Source organism: Leuciscus leuciscus (genome assembly GCF_965113295.1).
Source record: "Leuciscus leuciscus genome assembly, chromosome: 15".
Taxonomy (NCBI): Eukaryota; Metazoa; Chordata; class Actinopteri; order Cypriniformes; family Leuciscidae; genus Leuciscus; species Leuciscus leuciscus.
This window is the reverse complement of record NC_138739.1, coordinates 20,480,152-20,497,443: the sequence shown is the minus strand read 5'-3', so window position 1 is coordinate 20,497,443 and position 17,292 is coordinate 20,480,152. Positions and strand designations below refer to the sequence as shown.

Genomic DNA, 17,292 nt, shown 5'->3' with positions numbered 1-17,292 from the left:
GAACTATTCGTCCCTTCCCGCTACCCTCACAAAACCACTCCATCCCCGCCACCTCTCGTGCTTCGGGGGGCAGCGGTTTCCAGCGAAATATTAGATGTTCCGTCGTGTCCGGAATGACAGGCGGAAACTGATATCCTGATATACTGATATCATCTGATATCCCCTCAAAAGGAAGTATTAAAATTAATACCACTCTCAGAAAGTCTGGCAGCGTGGAAACTTCTGCCGGGCGTTTCTGCGTGGGTATTAAGCACAGTACAGTTAGGATACAGAATCCAATTTATTCGTCGTCCTCCGCGTTTCAGCGGCGTGATTTTCACTACCGTGAAACCGGAGCAGATGCATGTACTGTCGCAAGAGCTACAAACTCTTCTGAGCAAAGAGGCCATAGAACGTGTTCCTCTTCCAGAGAGGGAGTCAGGTTATTACAGCAGATACTTCCTAGTACCCAAAAAGGATGGGGGGTTGCGTCCAATCTTAGATCTTCGAGGCTTAAACCGCACAGTCAAAGCACTCAAGTTCAAGATGTTAACCGTCAAGACGGTCGTGTCGCAAATACAACATCACGATTGGTTCGTCACGATCGATCTGAAGGACGCATATTTTCACATAGAAATACTGCCACAACACAGGAAGTTCCTGAGGTTCGCTTTCGGGGGCGAAGCGTACCAATTTCGGGTTCTTCCATTCGGTCTAGCACTGTCACCCCGCACATACACAAAATGCATGGATGCAGCACTGGCTCCATTACGACTCCAGGGCATTCGCATTTTGAATTACATCGACGATTGGCTAATACTAGCACAATCACGAGAGATGGCGCTCCAACACAGAGACATCGTGTTAGCTCATCTAGTTTCTCTAGGGCTGAAACTCAACACCAAGAAAAGTGTTCTTTCTCCTGCTCAGAGAACGAATTATCTCGGGATCGTTTGGGATTCGGTTATGATGCGGGCACAAATGTCTCCCGCTCGAATCGAGACCATGACCAAAGTCAAGCTAGGCCAAGTTCATACTGTTCGTCAGTATCAAAGAATGTTAGGTCTCATGGCATCAGCCTCCACGGTGATTCCTCTGGGGCTGTTGCACATGAGACCGTTTCAGTTGTGGCTAAAAGCCAGAGGATTTCATCCAAGAGCCAATCCTCTAAGGCAAATAAAAGTGACGCGCCGCGGGCTTCGTACACTATCTCTGTGGCTCAGACCCCGGTTCCTCGCCTTGGGTCCCACTCTAGGGGCGCCATGTCGTCGCAAACTGCTAACGACGGACGCCTCCCTGACGGGCTGGGGAGCGGTCTTGGATGGCCGTCCAGCTCAAGGGGAATGGGAGGGTCATCAGCTCGATTGGCACATCAATTGCCTCGAGTTGATGGCCATATTTCTGGCTCTGAAATATTTTCTCCATCATTTGAGGGGCTGTCATGTCCTAGTGCGGGTGGACAACACAGCAGCAGTCTCGTATATAAATCACCAGGGAGGTCTGCGCTCACGCAGTTTGAACAGAATAGCGAGGCAGATTTTTCTCTGGGCCCAGGGCAAGTTCCTGTCACTCAGGGCAGTATACATTCCAGGGCATTTGAATGTGGGAGCAGATCTTTTGTCCAGACAGACACTACCGACGGGGGAATGGAAACTCCACCCAGAAGTAGTGAAACAGATTTGGACCAAATTTTACGAAGCGGAGGTGGACCTCTTCGCCTCCCAGCAGACAGCGCAATGTCCCCTCTACTTCTCTCTGAGTCACCCAGCTCCTCTGGGTCTGGATGCGATGGCGCACTCATGGCCCAAGATGCGCCTGTATGCGTTTCCTCCAGTTTCTCTGCTCCCGGGAGTTCTAGCCAGAGTTCGCCAACAAGGGTCTTGCCTCTTACTGATAGCGCCACGTTGGCCGAACAGAGTATGGTTCTCGGAGATAATGTCTCTCCTCGACGGCTCGCCGTGGGCGATTCCGGAGAGGAGGGACCTTCTGTCTCAGGCGGAGGGCACGATATTCCATCCCAGGCCCGGCCTGTGGAATCTTCACGTTTGGCCCCTGATGGGTACCAATTAAGAGACACTGGGCTTTCGCCGGATGTTATTGAGACCATTCTGAGTGCTAGGGCTTCCTCCACTAGAAAAAGTTATGCCGGTAAATGGGGCGTTTTTGAAAGGTGGTGTGTTGAACACAATGTAGATCCAGTTAACTGCCAGATTGCTTCAGTGCTGGACTTCATGCAAGAGAAATTATCAACAGGCACATGTCCTGCCACTCTTAAGGTTTACGTGGCCGCTCTTTCGGCTTGCCACGCCTTAGTTGACGGGGCACCACTTGGGAGACACCCTCTGCTCTCTCGCTTCCTTCGGGGAGCCAGGCGACTGAGGCCTCCAGCAAGAACCAAGGTCCCTTCATGGGACTTAGCTATAGTTCTCGAGGGTCTGGTTGACACCCCCTTTGAACCTATAGAATCAGCGTCTGACAAACTTCTGACTCTAAAAATGGTTTTTCTAATGGCAATAACTTCCTTGAAAAGAATTGGGGATATGCAGGCTTTGTCTATCTCGCCATCCTGCTTAGACTTTGCCCCAGGAATGGTGAAAGTGATTTTGCATCCACATCCTGATTACCTGCCTAAGGTTCCATTTTCGGCTGTACATCCTGTCACTCTTGAGGCTTTCTGCTCCCCGCCGTTCTCAACGCCGGAGCAGGAGAGATCTCATAGACTGTGTCCAGTCCGTGCTCTTCAGGTTTACGTCCACCGCACTAGCCAGTGGCGTAAGTCGGAGCAACTGTTCGTCTGTTATGGGGGCAGCAACAGAGGAGGAGCTGCTACCAAGCAGACTATGTCTCATTGGGTCAGGGATGCTATCGCTCTTGCTTATGAGGCGCGCGGCCAAGCTTCGCCTATAGGCCTTAGGGCTCACTCTACCAGGGGGGTCGCCTCTTCTAGTGCTCTGGCAAGGGGGGCCCCTTTGCAACATGTTTGTGATGCGGCAGGTTGGTCCTCTCCGCACACATTCATAAGATTTTATAGTTTGGATGTTCATTCCACTCCGGGCTCTCATGTCCTTGAGTCAACATCGCAAGCTAATGTCTAGGCCTTCTTACGTTCTTGTGAAACACACCTGCACAACCGTGGGAGTCCAGACATGTTCAAGCACGGCGGCGTGGGTATTCTCGTTCCCAATGCGCTGAGCAGCGCAGCATCGATTGTAGCTTTCGAAAGGGAACGTCTCCGGTTACTTAATTGTAACCTTGTTCCCTGAGAAAGCGGAACGAGATGCTGCGCTACTTTGCCGTGCTGAAGATGTCCCAGGACTGCTCTTCAGACAAAATATCCTGATGATGCACCTGTGGCTCATCTATTTATAGCCTTGTGTCGCGGGAGCGCGCCGATGACGTCACCGACCGAGGCTATATTACCTCCGGGTCAATTCTATTGACGTGTTACACACAATATTCACAGCTGGTCACGGTTAAAGACGTTCCCAATGCGCTGAGCAGCGCAGCATCTCGTTCCGCTTTCTCAGGGAACAAGGTTACAATTAAGTAACCGGAGACGGTCCTCTTACATTGGAATAGCCATTTTGTTCCAACATGTTTCTACAGTGGCCCTAAACGGACAAACTACTACAGAACGCGTTTCGTTACTATATTGTTCTTCGTGCAAAGAAGCTAGCTTAAGTCAGTGAATAAAACACTGACACAATGATGGACAAGTAACAATAATATTTGCAATAACATTGTTTTACTGAATAATAAAGTAAATATAATTTCTTAATTTATCTTTGTAAAGAAACCTCATTGCTTAACTGGCTACCCTCTGCTGTCTCAGATGATAGCATCTTTTCCTGTCGGCCACCGTAACTTTTGCTGGTTGCAATTTGTAACCTCACTACTAGATGCCACTAGAAATCACACACTTCACCTTTAAAAACTATATCCAGGATAATATGCATCCTGATAAAGTTCCCTTGGCCTTTGGAATTAAAATAGCCCCACATCATCACATAGCCTTCACCATACCTAGAGATTGGCATGGAGTACTTTCCATAAGATCATCTCTCAATGCAAATCTATTAGCAATTAGGCTAACTGAAATAAAACCATCCAAGGGAACTTTATCAGGATGCATAGTATCCTGGATCCAAGTAACTGGCCTTTAAAAATAAAAATCTGCCTGCCTCTATGGGAATTTAACATAGGGGTGTCCAGACTTATGCACCCTGCATTTTAAGGAAGAACATTTATTTATTTACGATACATTATTCATTCACAAAGAAAATTGGTGTCCTTAAAGGTTGGATTTTTCCTATTTTTTTTTAATTAAGGCATTAAGTTCAATTTCCAAAAGATGATTTTTTAATCCTCTTTTTAGTCAACTTTAGCATGGGTGTCTAAACTTATGCATATCACTGTACATTTACAGAGAGATTGTGATCTTTTCTTTTCCTTCTTAAAAGATAAAGTTCCTATTATAGACGCTGATTTTAGAAATATGATGGAAGCTGACATTGAGATTTCAGAATTAGACATTGCTATTTCACGACTGTCTACTGGAAAGTCCCCAGTATTGATGGCATCACAGCAGAACTATAAATATTTTTGGCCCAAAATTAGAATCTTAGTTTTTGAATCACTAAAAGAGTGTATAGATAAAGCTGAATTATCTCCATCAATGAAGCATCTTTTAATTATTCTAGTTCCAAAGTTGAACAACTGGAGACCAATAACTCTTTAATGTATCAATTTCAAACTGCTCTGTTATTTTTGCAAATAAACTTTAAAAAAGGCATTGGTGAAATTATCTGTGAACTTTTATCAAAAGGAGACGTATGTACAGTCATAGTAGATTAGTCCTTGATATGTTTGATTATAATTATTCAATTTCTCAGACAAACTTTTATTCCTAGATTTTTTAAAGATGTCTGATACCCTCAAAAACTCTTTTCTATTTAAGTCTTTAGAATTGTTTGGCTTTGGTCCTATGTTCTGTAGAGTAATTTCCATTTTCTATAATGAAATGTTTAGTAGTGTTTCCCTTAACTTAGGTTCATCACCGAGATTTCAAATTAAACAAGGAATCCTTCAGCGATACTATATTTTACCATTACTTTTTAATCTTGCAATCAACTTAATATCTCTATTCATAAAAAAATCAAATAAAAAATCAAATAAAAAATAGGACAATATAGGTATAGACATTCTTGGTAGGACCTTTACTATAAGCCAATTTGCAGACTACACTGTTTTATTTCTTAAAAATAAAGAGGTGCTTCCATTAATTATTGATAAAATTTCTATCTTTTCAAAAGGCATTGGGTCTGACCCTAAAAAAAAGTGCGAATTAATGGCTATTCATAATTGCGTTCGTTCGTTTATTTATATATATAGCACCTTACAGACTACCACCGTAGTTCCAAAGTGCTGTACATTGCAATAAGACCAATAGGACAGGAAAAACAAGACATACAACATCCATGTACAAAAATGCTAAAAAGCCAAAGAATACAGATAAGGTTTTAAGCGGCCCTTAAAAACATTCAGATTCAAGGAGGATCTAACGTCCAGTGGTAGATTATTCCACAATCTAGGACCAGCAACGGTGAAGGCACGGTCACCTTTCATTTTAAGACGCGCCCGGGGAATCGTTAAGAGAAACTTGTTTGCTGATCTTAATCTTACACCTGCGCTATAGGGCTTAATGAGCTCAGCCAAGTATTCTGGCGCCATTCCGTGTAGTGCTTTAAAAACATATATCAAGATCTTATACTGTATCCTAAATTGTATTGGAAGCCAACCTAACACAGATAGAAGGGGAGTAACATGGTCTGTTTTCCCAGCATTCATCAACAGCCTTGCAGCAGCATTTTGTACTAGCTGCAAACGGGCAATGTGGGTTTGACAGGTCCCAACATAAAGTGCACTACAATAATCTAGGCGTGAAAAAATATACGCGTGGACAACTTTTTCCAGATCACTGGCTGAGAGAATTGGTTTCAGTTTTGCTATTGCTCTTAAATAAAAGAAGCAATTGCGTACTACTGTCTTTATCTGTCGATCAAAAATTAAGGATGAATCAAAAATGACTCCCAAGCTCTTTACTTGATCCTGCAAATATCCCTTCCACGGGCCCAATTGATCAATTAACTACCAGCTGTGCGACCAAAAATGATCATTTCTGCTTTGTTTTCATTCAATTGGACGAGATTTTCAGCCATCCACAGCTTTACTTCCTCCAGACATTTAAGAAGAATGGCATTTGAATCCTTACCACCGGATCTCAAAGGCACATAGACTTGAGTGTCATCTGCATACAGATGGTAAGAGATGCCAAACTTCTTAAAAATCATTCCCAGCGGGAGCATATACAGTGAAAACAGTGTGGGACCTAAAATGGACCCTTGTGGAGTCAAGCGCACATACTTGCTTATTAATAATTACATTAATATACATTTCCTTGTCATTTGAGGTGTAACAAAGTACTATCGATTAGTTGCTGCATTGAAATATTTCACTTATTGCCTATTATTTTATACCTGTATAAGCAACTCTTGTTCAAATGATTTATCTTTACAAGATCAAGCCTGTACTAATGTCATTCTAAGCATTATAATCCCGCTCATTCAAGTTTGGATTTCTGATATATGGTCTGGTTTTATGGCTCTTTAATCATTATCAATTAATTGCTGTTAGCTAAAATTTGGAAATAGTGCTTTTCAACACTATGATAGAGAAGATCAGCATTTTGCATATTGCCCATATTTGTGAAAAAATGAGATGGTAAAATGGGATAATTCATAATTTTTCTATTTAATGTACACTGTATGAAAATAAACCCATAAAAAACGAATAATGTCCTAGCAGAAAACTGCCAGTACCTTTTCTGTTAAAGTTACAGACAATTCCTTCAACCCTAAAACACAATACAATGCAATGAGTAATTCAGAATAAGGGTAACACACCTGTGAAAAATCAATATGAAACATTCCTTTATATTAACAAAAAACATACTTTATATAACACATTTTTACAGAAATTTCTTAGGCCACGTACACACTGCAGCTAAATTCAGTTGTCAGTTCACCTTTTAGTGCTTAATCCTGTTCTGTACACACAGAGTTCAGTAATTTACAGGAGTGACAATCTCATTCTACAACCGAATTAACTCCCGAAAAATGCATGTAGTGACAACCGTATTTTAAAAAATTCTACGCAGTGTGTACAGAACAGAACTGAACAGCTAAAATTCTCTCTTCTTATGCGCGGAGCAAAAAAACAACAAAGGGAAAGCGGTTTGAGCCTTGACTCATTTGTGTTGCCAGATCTTACTAGAAAAACAGCAAAGAAGAACAAGCCCACAATAAACAGAAATAAATCCAAATGCTTTATGCTGAAAATAAGACAAAAATATCGTGACCAGCACTTTAATTATATATAATAAAGTTGTTTCTTTATGAGCTAAGCTTAAACAATAACCCCAAATAATTCTTATAATAAGTGGACATGGCAACACAGCAAAAGCACGCTCTTTGAAACAGTTTTTACAGCATAAAACACGAAGCCTCCGTCGACTGTGCTTTAGTTAATATTGCTTAACATAACGAGTCTTTTGTCAATTTAATTTTTTTTTTTTTTTTTTGGTCAGAATAGAGTGTAAGGCTGCTGCCAGTATGTCTGGTTGACCCCTCGATGGAACAAAAGGCCCCCCCTGGACATTAACACTTGAACTATCTCCTGCATATGTAACAGGGATTTTGAGGCGCTGCACACAGTGCAGTTCGCACTTCACACACACATCTCCCCTTCATCCCCCCTCCTCCTCACCTGAAATACACTGAAAACCTATGCAATGTAAAGTATGTACAAGAAGTATCTATGTATGTTTGATATTATTTAAAGTGTCTCAGTGCGTCTGGTAAAATGGTCTCATTCTCCCAACCATAATGAAAAGCTAAAAGAAGTTATAAAGTATTAGAAAGTGATGTGCCCCTTAAAGGTGTTTTTCCCTCCCCAGATCTTCCATTCAGACTGTACCTCCGTATGTCAAAGAAGAACCTATTCAAATACAAATTCTGATCTCCCAGTGTGAATCCCTGAATAGGGAACCAAAATCTAATTATAATGACAGACCACCATTTGGTAAGAATATTGAATTATCTGGGTATATAAGGAAAAGGTGTAGAAAGTTCGAGGAGTCTGTAGGTTGACTGCCCCCACAACCGCATGTGTGTAATTTTCATTGCCAGGTAATAATCCTTACAAATCCTTCGATTCCCGAATTGTTGTTATGTTATGATTAACTGATGTTTCTATTCTTGCGAATGGGATTTTGAATTATTGCTTCATTACCTGGTCAATAAATTGTAAACGTTTGATTTTATTCTGAACGACTCTGAGACTTGTTTTTCCCAAATAAGATTAACGGATTCGTATATCACCATAAGGCTGCGTCAGAGATTAGCGACGGCTAAAAACTGATATCAGGGAGTGTGCGGGCGACTTGGATGAGAGGATGTGTTTGTCCGACTAGGATCAGCACGACGCTGTTTGGGTAACCTAGCTTGGACGCTTCCGATGACTTCTGTTCTAATTTAATGTTACTTTAGGTAAATGTTCGGGCTTGGCTAATCCAAGGCTATTAAAGAGCCAAAACTTACTAAAGTAAAAACGATTGAATTAAGTTCCTGAAGGGCATCCGAGGGGGCTATTGAATATATCTTTGATTGATGAGCGGGTACGGCATAATCCTAGATATTTAGCCAACTGCCCCAGCTTCTGATCTTCGGGGCTGAACACTTGTGTTGGAGACCTTGGTAAGGATCTCGAAGCGATATAGTTTTCCTGATCTAAGCGGGTAAAGTATAAACAGAGTTTAAGAGAATAATCAAATATTCGTTCACGTTTAATGATGCACAGATATCATTAAAACCTTTTCATTTATGGAGTCAGATGAAACGAGCTATTGTATGTGAGAAAATATATTGTATTTAATCTTGTTGTGTTGCGTAAAAGGAAAGACAGTAACACGCAGAGAAACCTTCCCCGTTTCATTGGAGACCTTCTTTGGACCAATAGACGGGCTTACAAGAGGATACTAAACACGCAAGATGTCAGAACATTATGGTTCCCACAGTGCCAATCATTGCAGTTTCGTGAGTGAGTCATGTTCCATATACACATGGAAAGATTATTTACAGAACAATTATTTACGATAATTTACACAGATGGAACGATAATTTACAGGACTCACTCCCACATTTAAATGCAGTTGTCACTTCTGAAACTTTACAATGTTTTCGGGCCTTCCATCCAAACAACACATTCTTATTCATATATTTTGTAAAGAATATCTAAAGCAAATCACACCTTTCATTTTGGTTGAGTTATTTTTATTTTTTTTTGTCTGTTGACACACCACTTACCTCAGTATCTCCAATTTACACTTTATATTCTTCAGTCCAGAGCAAAGCTTCTTCACTCCAGAATCCTGCAGATTATTATTGTTCATGTTCAGCTCTTTCAGATTGTTATCTGATCCAAGAACTGTAGCCAGAGCTGAACAGCTTTTGTCTGTTAAGTCACAATTATTTAACCTACAAGAAAAAATAAATCACATCACAGAATTGGATGGAACATAATACATACTCTGTTTAGATATATTAAATAGGTTCCATTATTTTTACATTAACAGTAAATATACAGTATGAACTACACTGACATTACGGTTTAAATAGTATTTTCTTTATCTTAGTATTTTTGACAAATTTGCTAGATAAAACAAACATAAATTGAGTGCTTCGTCCTTTGCTAACTGAAGTTCATGTTTTGCTGAAAATATGTGTTATATGATTAAGAATCACTTTAGAGCAATGCAGATAAATGAGATGTATCTGACTTACAGAGCTCTTTTGGAGGTTTTGATGACTGCTAATAGTCTAATGAGACACTCATCTGATTTCTTGAATTTCTGAAGCTCAAACTCCTCCATCTCCTCCTCTGATGTCAACAACACAAAGGCCAAAGCAGACCACTGGGCAGGTGAAAGATCAGCAGATGACAGACTTCCTTTGCTAAGGTGGGTCTGTATCTCTTTCACCAGAGTTTGATCATTCAGTACATTCAGACAGTAGAAAAGATTGATGGATCTCTCTGGAGACAGATCAGATTCTAATTTCTGTTTGATGTACTGAACTATTTCCTTTTTTTTTTCCTTTTTCCTTTTTTTCCTTCTCTGGTCATTGTCTTCTTGCTGTGTTAACAGTCCTTGTAAGAGTCGCCGATTGGACTGGAGTGACAGACCGAGGAGGAAGCGAAGGAAAAGGTCCAGGTGTCCATTGTCACTTTCGAGCGCCTTGTCCACTGCAGTCTTGAGCAAATCAATCATGGTTTCATTGTTGTTTTCCTGTTCTGCAGACTCTTGATTAAACACACTCTTCTTGTTGATGTCTTGAAACAGATGTGCATAAAGGGCTGCAATAAACTCTTGAATGCTCAAGTGAACAAAGCAGTACATGGTACCAAGAATGATCCCTCTTTCCTCCTTAAAGATCTGGGTACACATGCCTGAATACACTGATGCTTTAGAGGCGTTAATACCACAGTCTTCAAGGTCTGTGTCATAGAAGATCAGGTTGTTTCTTTCCAGCTGATGAAATGCCAGTTTCCCCAATGAAAGGATGGCGTCTTTATCCCAAGAAACATCTGGTGTGTATTCTCCATCATACTTTCGTCTGCTCTGCTGTATCTGAAAGCGGAGAAAGTGTGTGTACATTTGTGTCAGAGTCTTGGGAATGTCTTCAGTATTTGATTCCTGCAGTGTTTTAGAGGCTTCATCTGCCTGATTGTTTTTCACATTCTTTTTTTCCTCCTTTAAAATGTTCTGGAGAACAGTGGCTGAAATCCAGCAGAAGACCGGGATGTGGCACATGATAAAGAGACTCTTTGATTGTTTAACATGGTCAATGATTTCATTGGCCATTTCCTCATCTTCAAATCTTTTTCTGAAGTACTCTTCCTTTTGTGTGTCATTGAATCCTCGTATCTCTGTCACACGGTCGATACAGTCAGGAGGAATCTTACTGGCAGCTGCTGGTCTGGTGGTGATCCAGATGAGAGCAGAAGGAAACAGATTTCCCTTGATGAGGTTTGTCAGAAGAACATCCAGAGAGACTGGGGACGATACATCACTCAACGTCTCATTACCCTCAAACTTCAGGGGAAGACGACATTCATCCAATCCATCAAGGATGAACAGGACTTTGAAATCATTCCTTCTTATAAGGTTCAGTCCTTTTGTCTCTGGGAAGTATCGAGTTATAAGACCCATTAAACTTTGTTTTTCTTTCTTTTTTAAGTTCATCTCTCTGAATGGAAGAGGAAATATGAAGCTGATATCTCGATTTTCTTTTCCTTCAGCCCAATCCAGAACAAACTTTTGCACAGAGACGGATTTTCCAATGCCAGCAACTCCTTTTGTCAGTACAGTTCTGATCTCCTTGTCTTGTTCAGGTGCTTCAAACAAATTTTTGCAATCAACTGGCATCTCTTGTGATTCATGATGCCTGGAAGCAACTTCAATCTGTCTGACCTCATGTTCAGTATTGACCTGTTCACTACAACCCTGAGTGATATAGAGATCTGTGTAGATGTTATTCAGAAGTGTGGAGTCACCAGGCTTTGCAATTCCTTCAAACACACATTGATACTTCTTCTTTAGGCTACATTTTAGCTGATGATTGAAGATCAGCTCATCTAAACACAGGAACAACAAACAGACAGTTTTAATCTTAATTTTGTCTCATACATTTATCATACATGTTAATCTGACAGATGGTCATGAGTCTCTTACCTTCTAGAGTATCAGCAGCTTCATCTTGCTTCATCTCTCTCAGGTAGTGTAGTGTGAGATCAAGAGCTGCTTCTTTAATACTGCATCTGTTCTCATTAAAGTCCTTCACAAATGATTGTGTGTTCTCTTTTTGTAATATTTTCTTAAACTTTTTCAGCTCATTTTTCAGTAAGGTGATTATTTTGCTCTCAAGATCCTACAAAGCAAAAAAAAAAAAAAAAAAAAAGTAAAAACACAAACATTTTAATTAGCTGTAATTATTAATAAATACATTTTAAAAAACTCAAAAAAAAAAAAAAAGTTACAAATAATTCACATTTCGTTCTTGTTTTATGGGTTCTTAAAGGTGCTGTATGTAGTTTTCAGCGGCCTCTAGAGGTGATATTTCAGATTGCAACCAATAAGTTGACAAGCGCGTGCTCTTGTGTGCTCGAATTTATGAGCGAGCACTGTGGGTACCGGCCAGACTGAGACGCGTCACGCAACACACCGGAGAAAGCATCCCAACATGCTGGAAACTTAGGTAAACTCCCACTGCAACGTTACAATAATAGGCTACTTTTATCAGCTTGACGTTGAACTAATGCTCCATGCCCGTACCATGATAAGTATGGAACCCTAGCAACCGTGCCGAATTTTGCCACTGCAAGCACTAACTTCACATTTTCTTCAGGAAATGTACATTCTAGGTTTGTAGATAAGGTTTCTCCATGATTCAAATGCCCTGCCGATGTTGATCCGTGTTTTTTCACCCGAAGTTAACCCGAAGTTCATCCGATTCACGTCTGGCCTTTAATACGAGCTTCAGCAGAAAAAAACGTTTTATTGTTTTTTATCAATATGTGGAAATTGTGTTGGAGTCTGTGACGTGTTGTGCTGGGAGCAGGTCATTTCTTAGTGTTATCAGACATGTCATAAGTTGCATAAGTCATAAGTCCATGTCATAAGTTGCAGTGTCGTCGCTGTTGAGTGCAAAGTCAGTAGGCTAGACGAGGCGAGAGGCTCGGGAGCGCGCCTGCAGGTGACGTCACTAGATTTCGCGGTAAATCCGACCCGGCACCTTCACATAAAAATAAGAATACTTGCTTTCAGAGGTAATAGCAAAACCCGCAAAGTGGATCATTTTAAAGGAGAACTCCGGTCAATTTTAACATTGAGCTCATTTTTTTGTAAATTTGGAGTGCTGTCAGTACAGAGAACAACGACAAAAATCAGTGTTGCCTACACCGTGTTATCCTCTTTTTAAAATTTGCACCCTGTTGACTTAAATGGGGCAAGTTTTAAACCTGCTTTTAGCCTCTTAACATTCTTGATGTGTCATTACAAGTGCCCAGCCAATGTGAGTGATTCCTTCAGAGTGAACACGGTGAATCTGACTGCAGTAGATGTGAGAGATATGAATAAAAATGATAATAATTCAGCCAGCGCTCATACCTGTATTTATTTCCTGTTTTCGGTCGAAGTCCACAGTAGTCGATTGTCGAGTTCACGCAGTTAGTTAGTTACCTATGATCACGCGCGTGAACTCGACAATTGACTACTGTGGACTTTATTAATTAATAATAAATTAATTTTATTGCTGGCTGAATTAACTTCATTTTTATTCATATCTTTCACATCTACTGCAGTCAGATTCACCGTGTTCACTCTGAAGGAATCTTGCCCCATTTAAAGGGATAGTTCACTTTGAAATTAAATTTTGGTATGTTTTAGCTTACCTCAAGGGCATCCAAGATGTAGGTGTCTTTTTTTTCCGCAGTAGTTTCAATTTTGATATTTTTAGGTCAAACCGTTCTTGTCTGTCAGTCATAATGCAGGTCGATGGTCACTTGTCTCAAACAGCATGCACAGAGTCCAAATTAAAACAATTCCCCGCTGTCCAAATTAAACACTAGATGTCGCCTTGGCTACTGCGAAACCGTAGCCAAGGCGACATCTATTGTATATATCTATACCCGCCCGCGCTCTCAGATCACTTGGACGTGGCTGAGTTCAAGAGGTAAAAACGATATAAAAACTGTTCGTTTTCTCACACAAACCGCTCGTTTCGTGTCTTAGGCCATCAATGTGTACTTACGATGGGGAATTGTTTAATTTGGACGACGGGGAATTGTTTTAATTTGGACTCTTTGAGACAGTGACCATAGACCTGCATTATGACTGACAGACAAGAACGGTTTGACCTAAAAATATCAAAATTGAAACTACTGCGGAGAAAAAGACACCTACATCTTGGATGCCCTTGAGGTAAGCTAAAACATACCAAAATTTTATTTCAAAGTGAACTATCCCTTTAAGTCAACAGGGTGCAAATTTTAAAAAGAGGATAACATGGTGTAGGCAACACCGATTTTTGTCGTTGTTCTCTGTACTGACAGCACTCCAAATTTACAAAAAAATTTGCTCAATGTTAAAATTGACTGGAGTTCTCCTTTAATGTGAGATTACAACCCCTTCACACACAGGCAATAAAAAAAGGATTCGTTTTAGTAGAAAAGCTACATACAGCACCTTTAAAATGAAAAGCAAATGGTCCAAAATAATTAGAAATAACATTTATATTGAGTACTTTTTCAGGAAAACAAAATAAATAAAACATTTTTTATTATAATTATTAAATATTTATAAAAATTTATGCATTTTTTTACCTTGAAGATCCTGTCTGTGAAATTCTTGTGTTTCCTTTGAGTCTGGAAATCTGAATCTAATGTTTCATATTTAAGCCTGTTAGCAAATAAATAAATAAAAATCTAAATACTGCATTTCCAGGAAATATATTACCAAAATCTCTAGTAAATGATTTTAGCAAAATCTCTAGTAAATGATTTTAGCAAAGTATACTCTAGTAAATATTTGAACTATACAGCTTTATGCTAATTATTCATTGATACACTTTCTAACACAGTCTGTGCCCATAAATAAGAAACACATGAAATACCTTTAGGTTGGTAATGGTGTTTCCTCACTGAAGTTTGGTAGGCCACCATGTTTTGACCGGTCACTCTTCACAGACACAGAGCTGGACACATGTGAACTTGATCTTTCACGGATGAAACAAGAACAGAGAAAAAAAACACTTCACTACAGGAGATACTTCAGTCTCATTTTAAGAGGACGTTTAATGTTACAATTGGTAATTAAATACAGTATAGTTTTGTTTTTGTCCCTCTCATGACTGGATAGATGGTGTATTGACTTTACAGTGCCGTTGCCATTGATAATAGGAGTGAGCAAGTTTAGAACGCGTACAGAGTCCATGCAGACGGATGAGGATGCAAACAAATGTTTTTCTTTATTACTTGTGCTCTATTAAACATGATCTCAAAACTCGTCTTAAAACTTCTTGTGGCCTTTCCTTGTTCACACGTACACACAAAGCCATACCTTGTGGACAGCATAAGAAATCCACCCTGCGAGCTACTCGGCCGTGCGGTCAAAAAACGGTGTGCTTCCCAATTACCAACACACACACTTGTTGCTCAGGTGCTTTAATTATACACAGCACCATCCAGTGGACAAAAAAAACTTTACCATCCAACAAATGGCTCCTACAGATGGATTTATTCGATGGATTTATTCATGTTTGGTTGCATGATATTTTCTGGTAAATGTATGCTCCCTAGTGGCGTTCTGTGTAATTGTGTTACTGGAAAGAAGCTCCAGACTGAGTTCAGTAAAAAGGAAATCAGACTGGCGGACTTTGTGTTCTGTGAATTATTGTTGTATTTAGTTAAGTTTCATCACATTGTGTAGAAATTATAACTCTATAATGTTTTTACATTATAGAGTTATAATTTCTACACAATGTGATGAAACTTAACTAAATACAACAATATAAAAATACCTTTTGATAGATGTCTTTTTCTCACTGAAGTTTGGTTGGCCACCATGCTTTGACCGGTCACTCTTCACAGACACAGAGCTGGACACATGTGAGCCTGATCTTACACTAATGACAAATAGAGACAAGAAAAAAAAAGAATTACAGAAGTTCATGGGCGTCAGTTTGGTTTGAAATGTGCTGGGGACAGAGACGCATTCGGAAGTGCATTTTCAGAAGTGCTGGGTACAATGACGCATTAATTTTTTTTTTCTCTCTTTCGCGCAGATTATGTTTTGAAAGACGATGTACTAGCTCAGATTTTTTATACATACTATGGTTTATAAATATGATGTGTACTGAGTTTGGTCCTTTAATATCACTGTCTTAGTACAGTAAGCCACGTTAAGCTTTTTTCACGTTAAGCGTTTTAGAATGTCCCACGGAAGGCTGATGAAGCATTTGCACAATCATTACTGTAAACTTTTTTACATACATTTTCATTTTAAAAATCAAAGTACATTTAGCCTATAACACTAGTACTGCAATGTAACACTACTGCTGAAGGAGAGGCAGAAAATATTGATTTAGACTGTAAATATTGATTTTCCTTTTCAGATTTAAAATGTTTATCATCTACCGGACACAAAATAATGATATTTTATGCTATTTTTTAATGAAGAAGTTCTGAAGTTCTGCAAAGCATTTGCAAATATAAAACAATGCTTAGTTCTTCACAGGAAGAATCTAAAACTTCAATAGTTTAAAATTATTGCGTGAAAACAGACACAGTCTTACCTCCGTTTCTTTGAGAGACTCATCTTAGAGAGAGAGTCCTTTCCTCGGTCCTCTGTCATACTGCAGCTAAATAGCCATTGAAAACAGATCAGCACTGGTTTGTGGAAACTATCAGTTGTTCAGGGGTGCGTTTCCTGTACAACTATAGCTCGCTGCTTAACTACCATAGTACAATGCATCGTTGGAGAAATCAACTAGCTAGTCACGACTGTTTCCCGAAACCGTATGTCGTAAAGTATCGTTCAACCACGTTGGTTTATGACGTCTCGCACGTGGTGGAGTAATAACTTATTTTAATTAATTTGTTTAAGATCGAATTAACGCTAGATTTTGTCATACAAGTTACAGACATGGCATCTGAAGACCATTTCTAATTTTTCTCAGTTATTTTGCTTTATTACCAGACTCAATATTTGGCTCGTTCTTACATAGTAGAGCACGTTCGCACATGCGCAGTCTTCAAAAACGGTGCTTTAAATCTCTTGACAAACTAAAAGACGTAAATTACATTGTATGTATTCTAAATAAATAACACGGGTTGTACTGAATGTCAGCTTGCTTATTTTGCTAAAGATAAGGATTTATTCAGTCTACATCTCATGTAAACTAGAAACTATGCTTCTAACCACAGCTCGAGAGCGATGCTGTTTGCGAACGTTCGTTGGAGAACGATGGTTTCGGGAAACACCAAATCGTTGAACTATGCTGATAGCGACGGAACTTGCGACCATAGTTGGCTAACGATGCTTTCGGGAAACGCACCCCAGTTTGACCTGGAGATGACAATACATGTTCCTGAGATTAATAACATGGCAGTCATTTAAGAAAATAATGAAGAATGTTAAGT

The 17,292-nt window shown here is 39.8% G+C and overlaps 3 protein-coding genes and 1 long non-coding RNA gene across 4 annotated transcripts in view; 1 reads left to right on the top strand and 3 right to left on the bottom strand.

Annotated features, from left to right (window-relative positions):
* The window catches only part of LOC309475585 (uncharacterized protein), a 518,877-nt gene that overhangs the window by 35,500 nt on the left and 466,085 nt on the right, over nucleotides 1-17,292 (bottom strand). The gene's annotated exons all lie outside the window — the stretch shown is intronic.
* Nucleotides 1-17,292, bottom strand: part of LOC309475587 (uncharacterized protein) — a 454,091-nt gene that overhangs the window by 332,206 nt on the left and 104,593 nt on the right. The window contains exon 5 of the mRNA XM_082138405.1: nucleotides 15,691-15,776. Within this exon, the coding sequence (XP_081994531.1) occupies nucleotides 15,691-15,776 (86 nt within the window). The remainder of the gene's footprint in view (nucleotides 1-15,690; nucleotides 15,777-17,292) is intronic.
* Nucleotides 1-17,292, top strand: part of LOC309475692 — a 115,356-nt gene that overhangs the window by 37,025 nt on the left and 61,039 nt on the right. The gene's annotated exons all lie outside the window — the stretch shown is intronic.
* LOC309475609 (protein NLRC3-like) lies at nucleotides 9,875-14,550 on the bottom strand (the record flags this gene model as incomplete). The annotated part of the gene is made up of 3 exons (XM_082138457.1): nucleotides 14,476-14,550; nucleotides 11,828-12,023; nucleotides 9,875-11,730 (listed from the first exon to the last, which is right to left on the bottom strand). The coding sequence occupies exons 2-3, from the start codon at nucleotides 11,859-11,861 to the stop codon at nucleotides 9,875-9,877; spliced, it is 1,890 nt and encodes a 629-aa protein (XP_081994583.1). The 5' UTR covers nucleotides 11,862-12,023; nucleotides 14,476-14,550.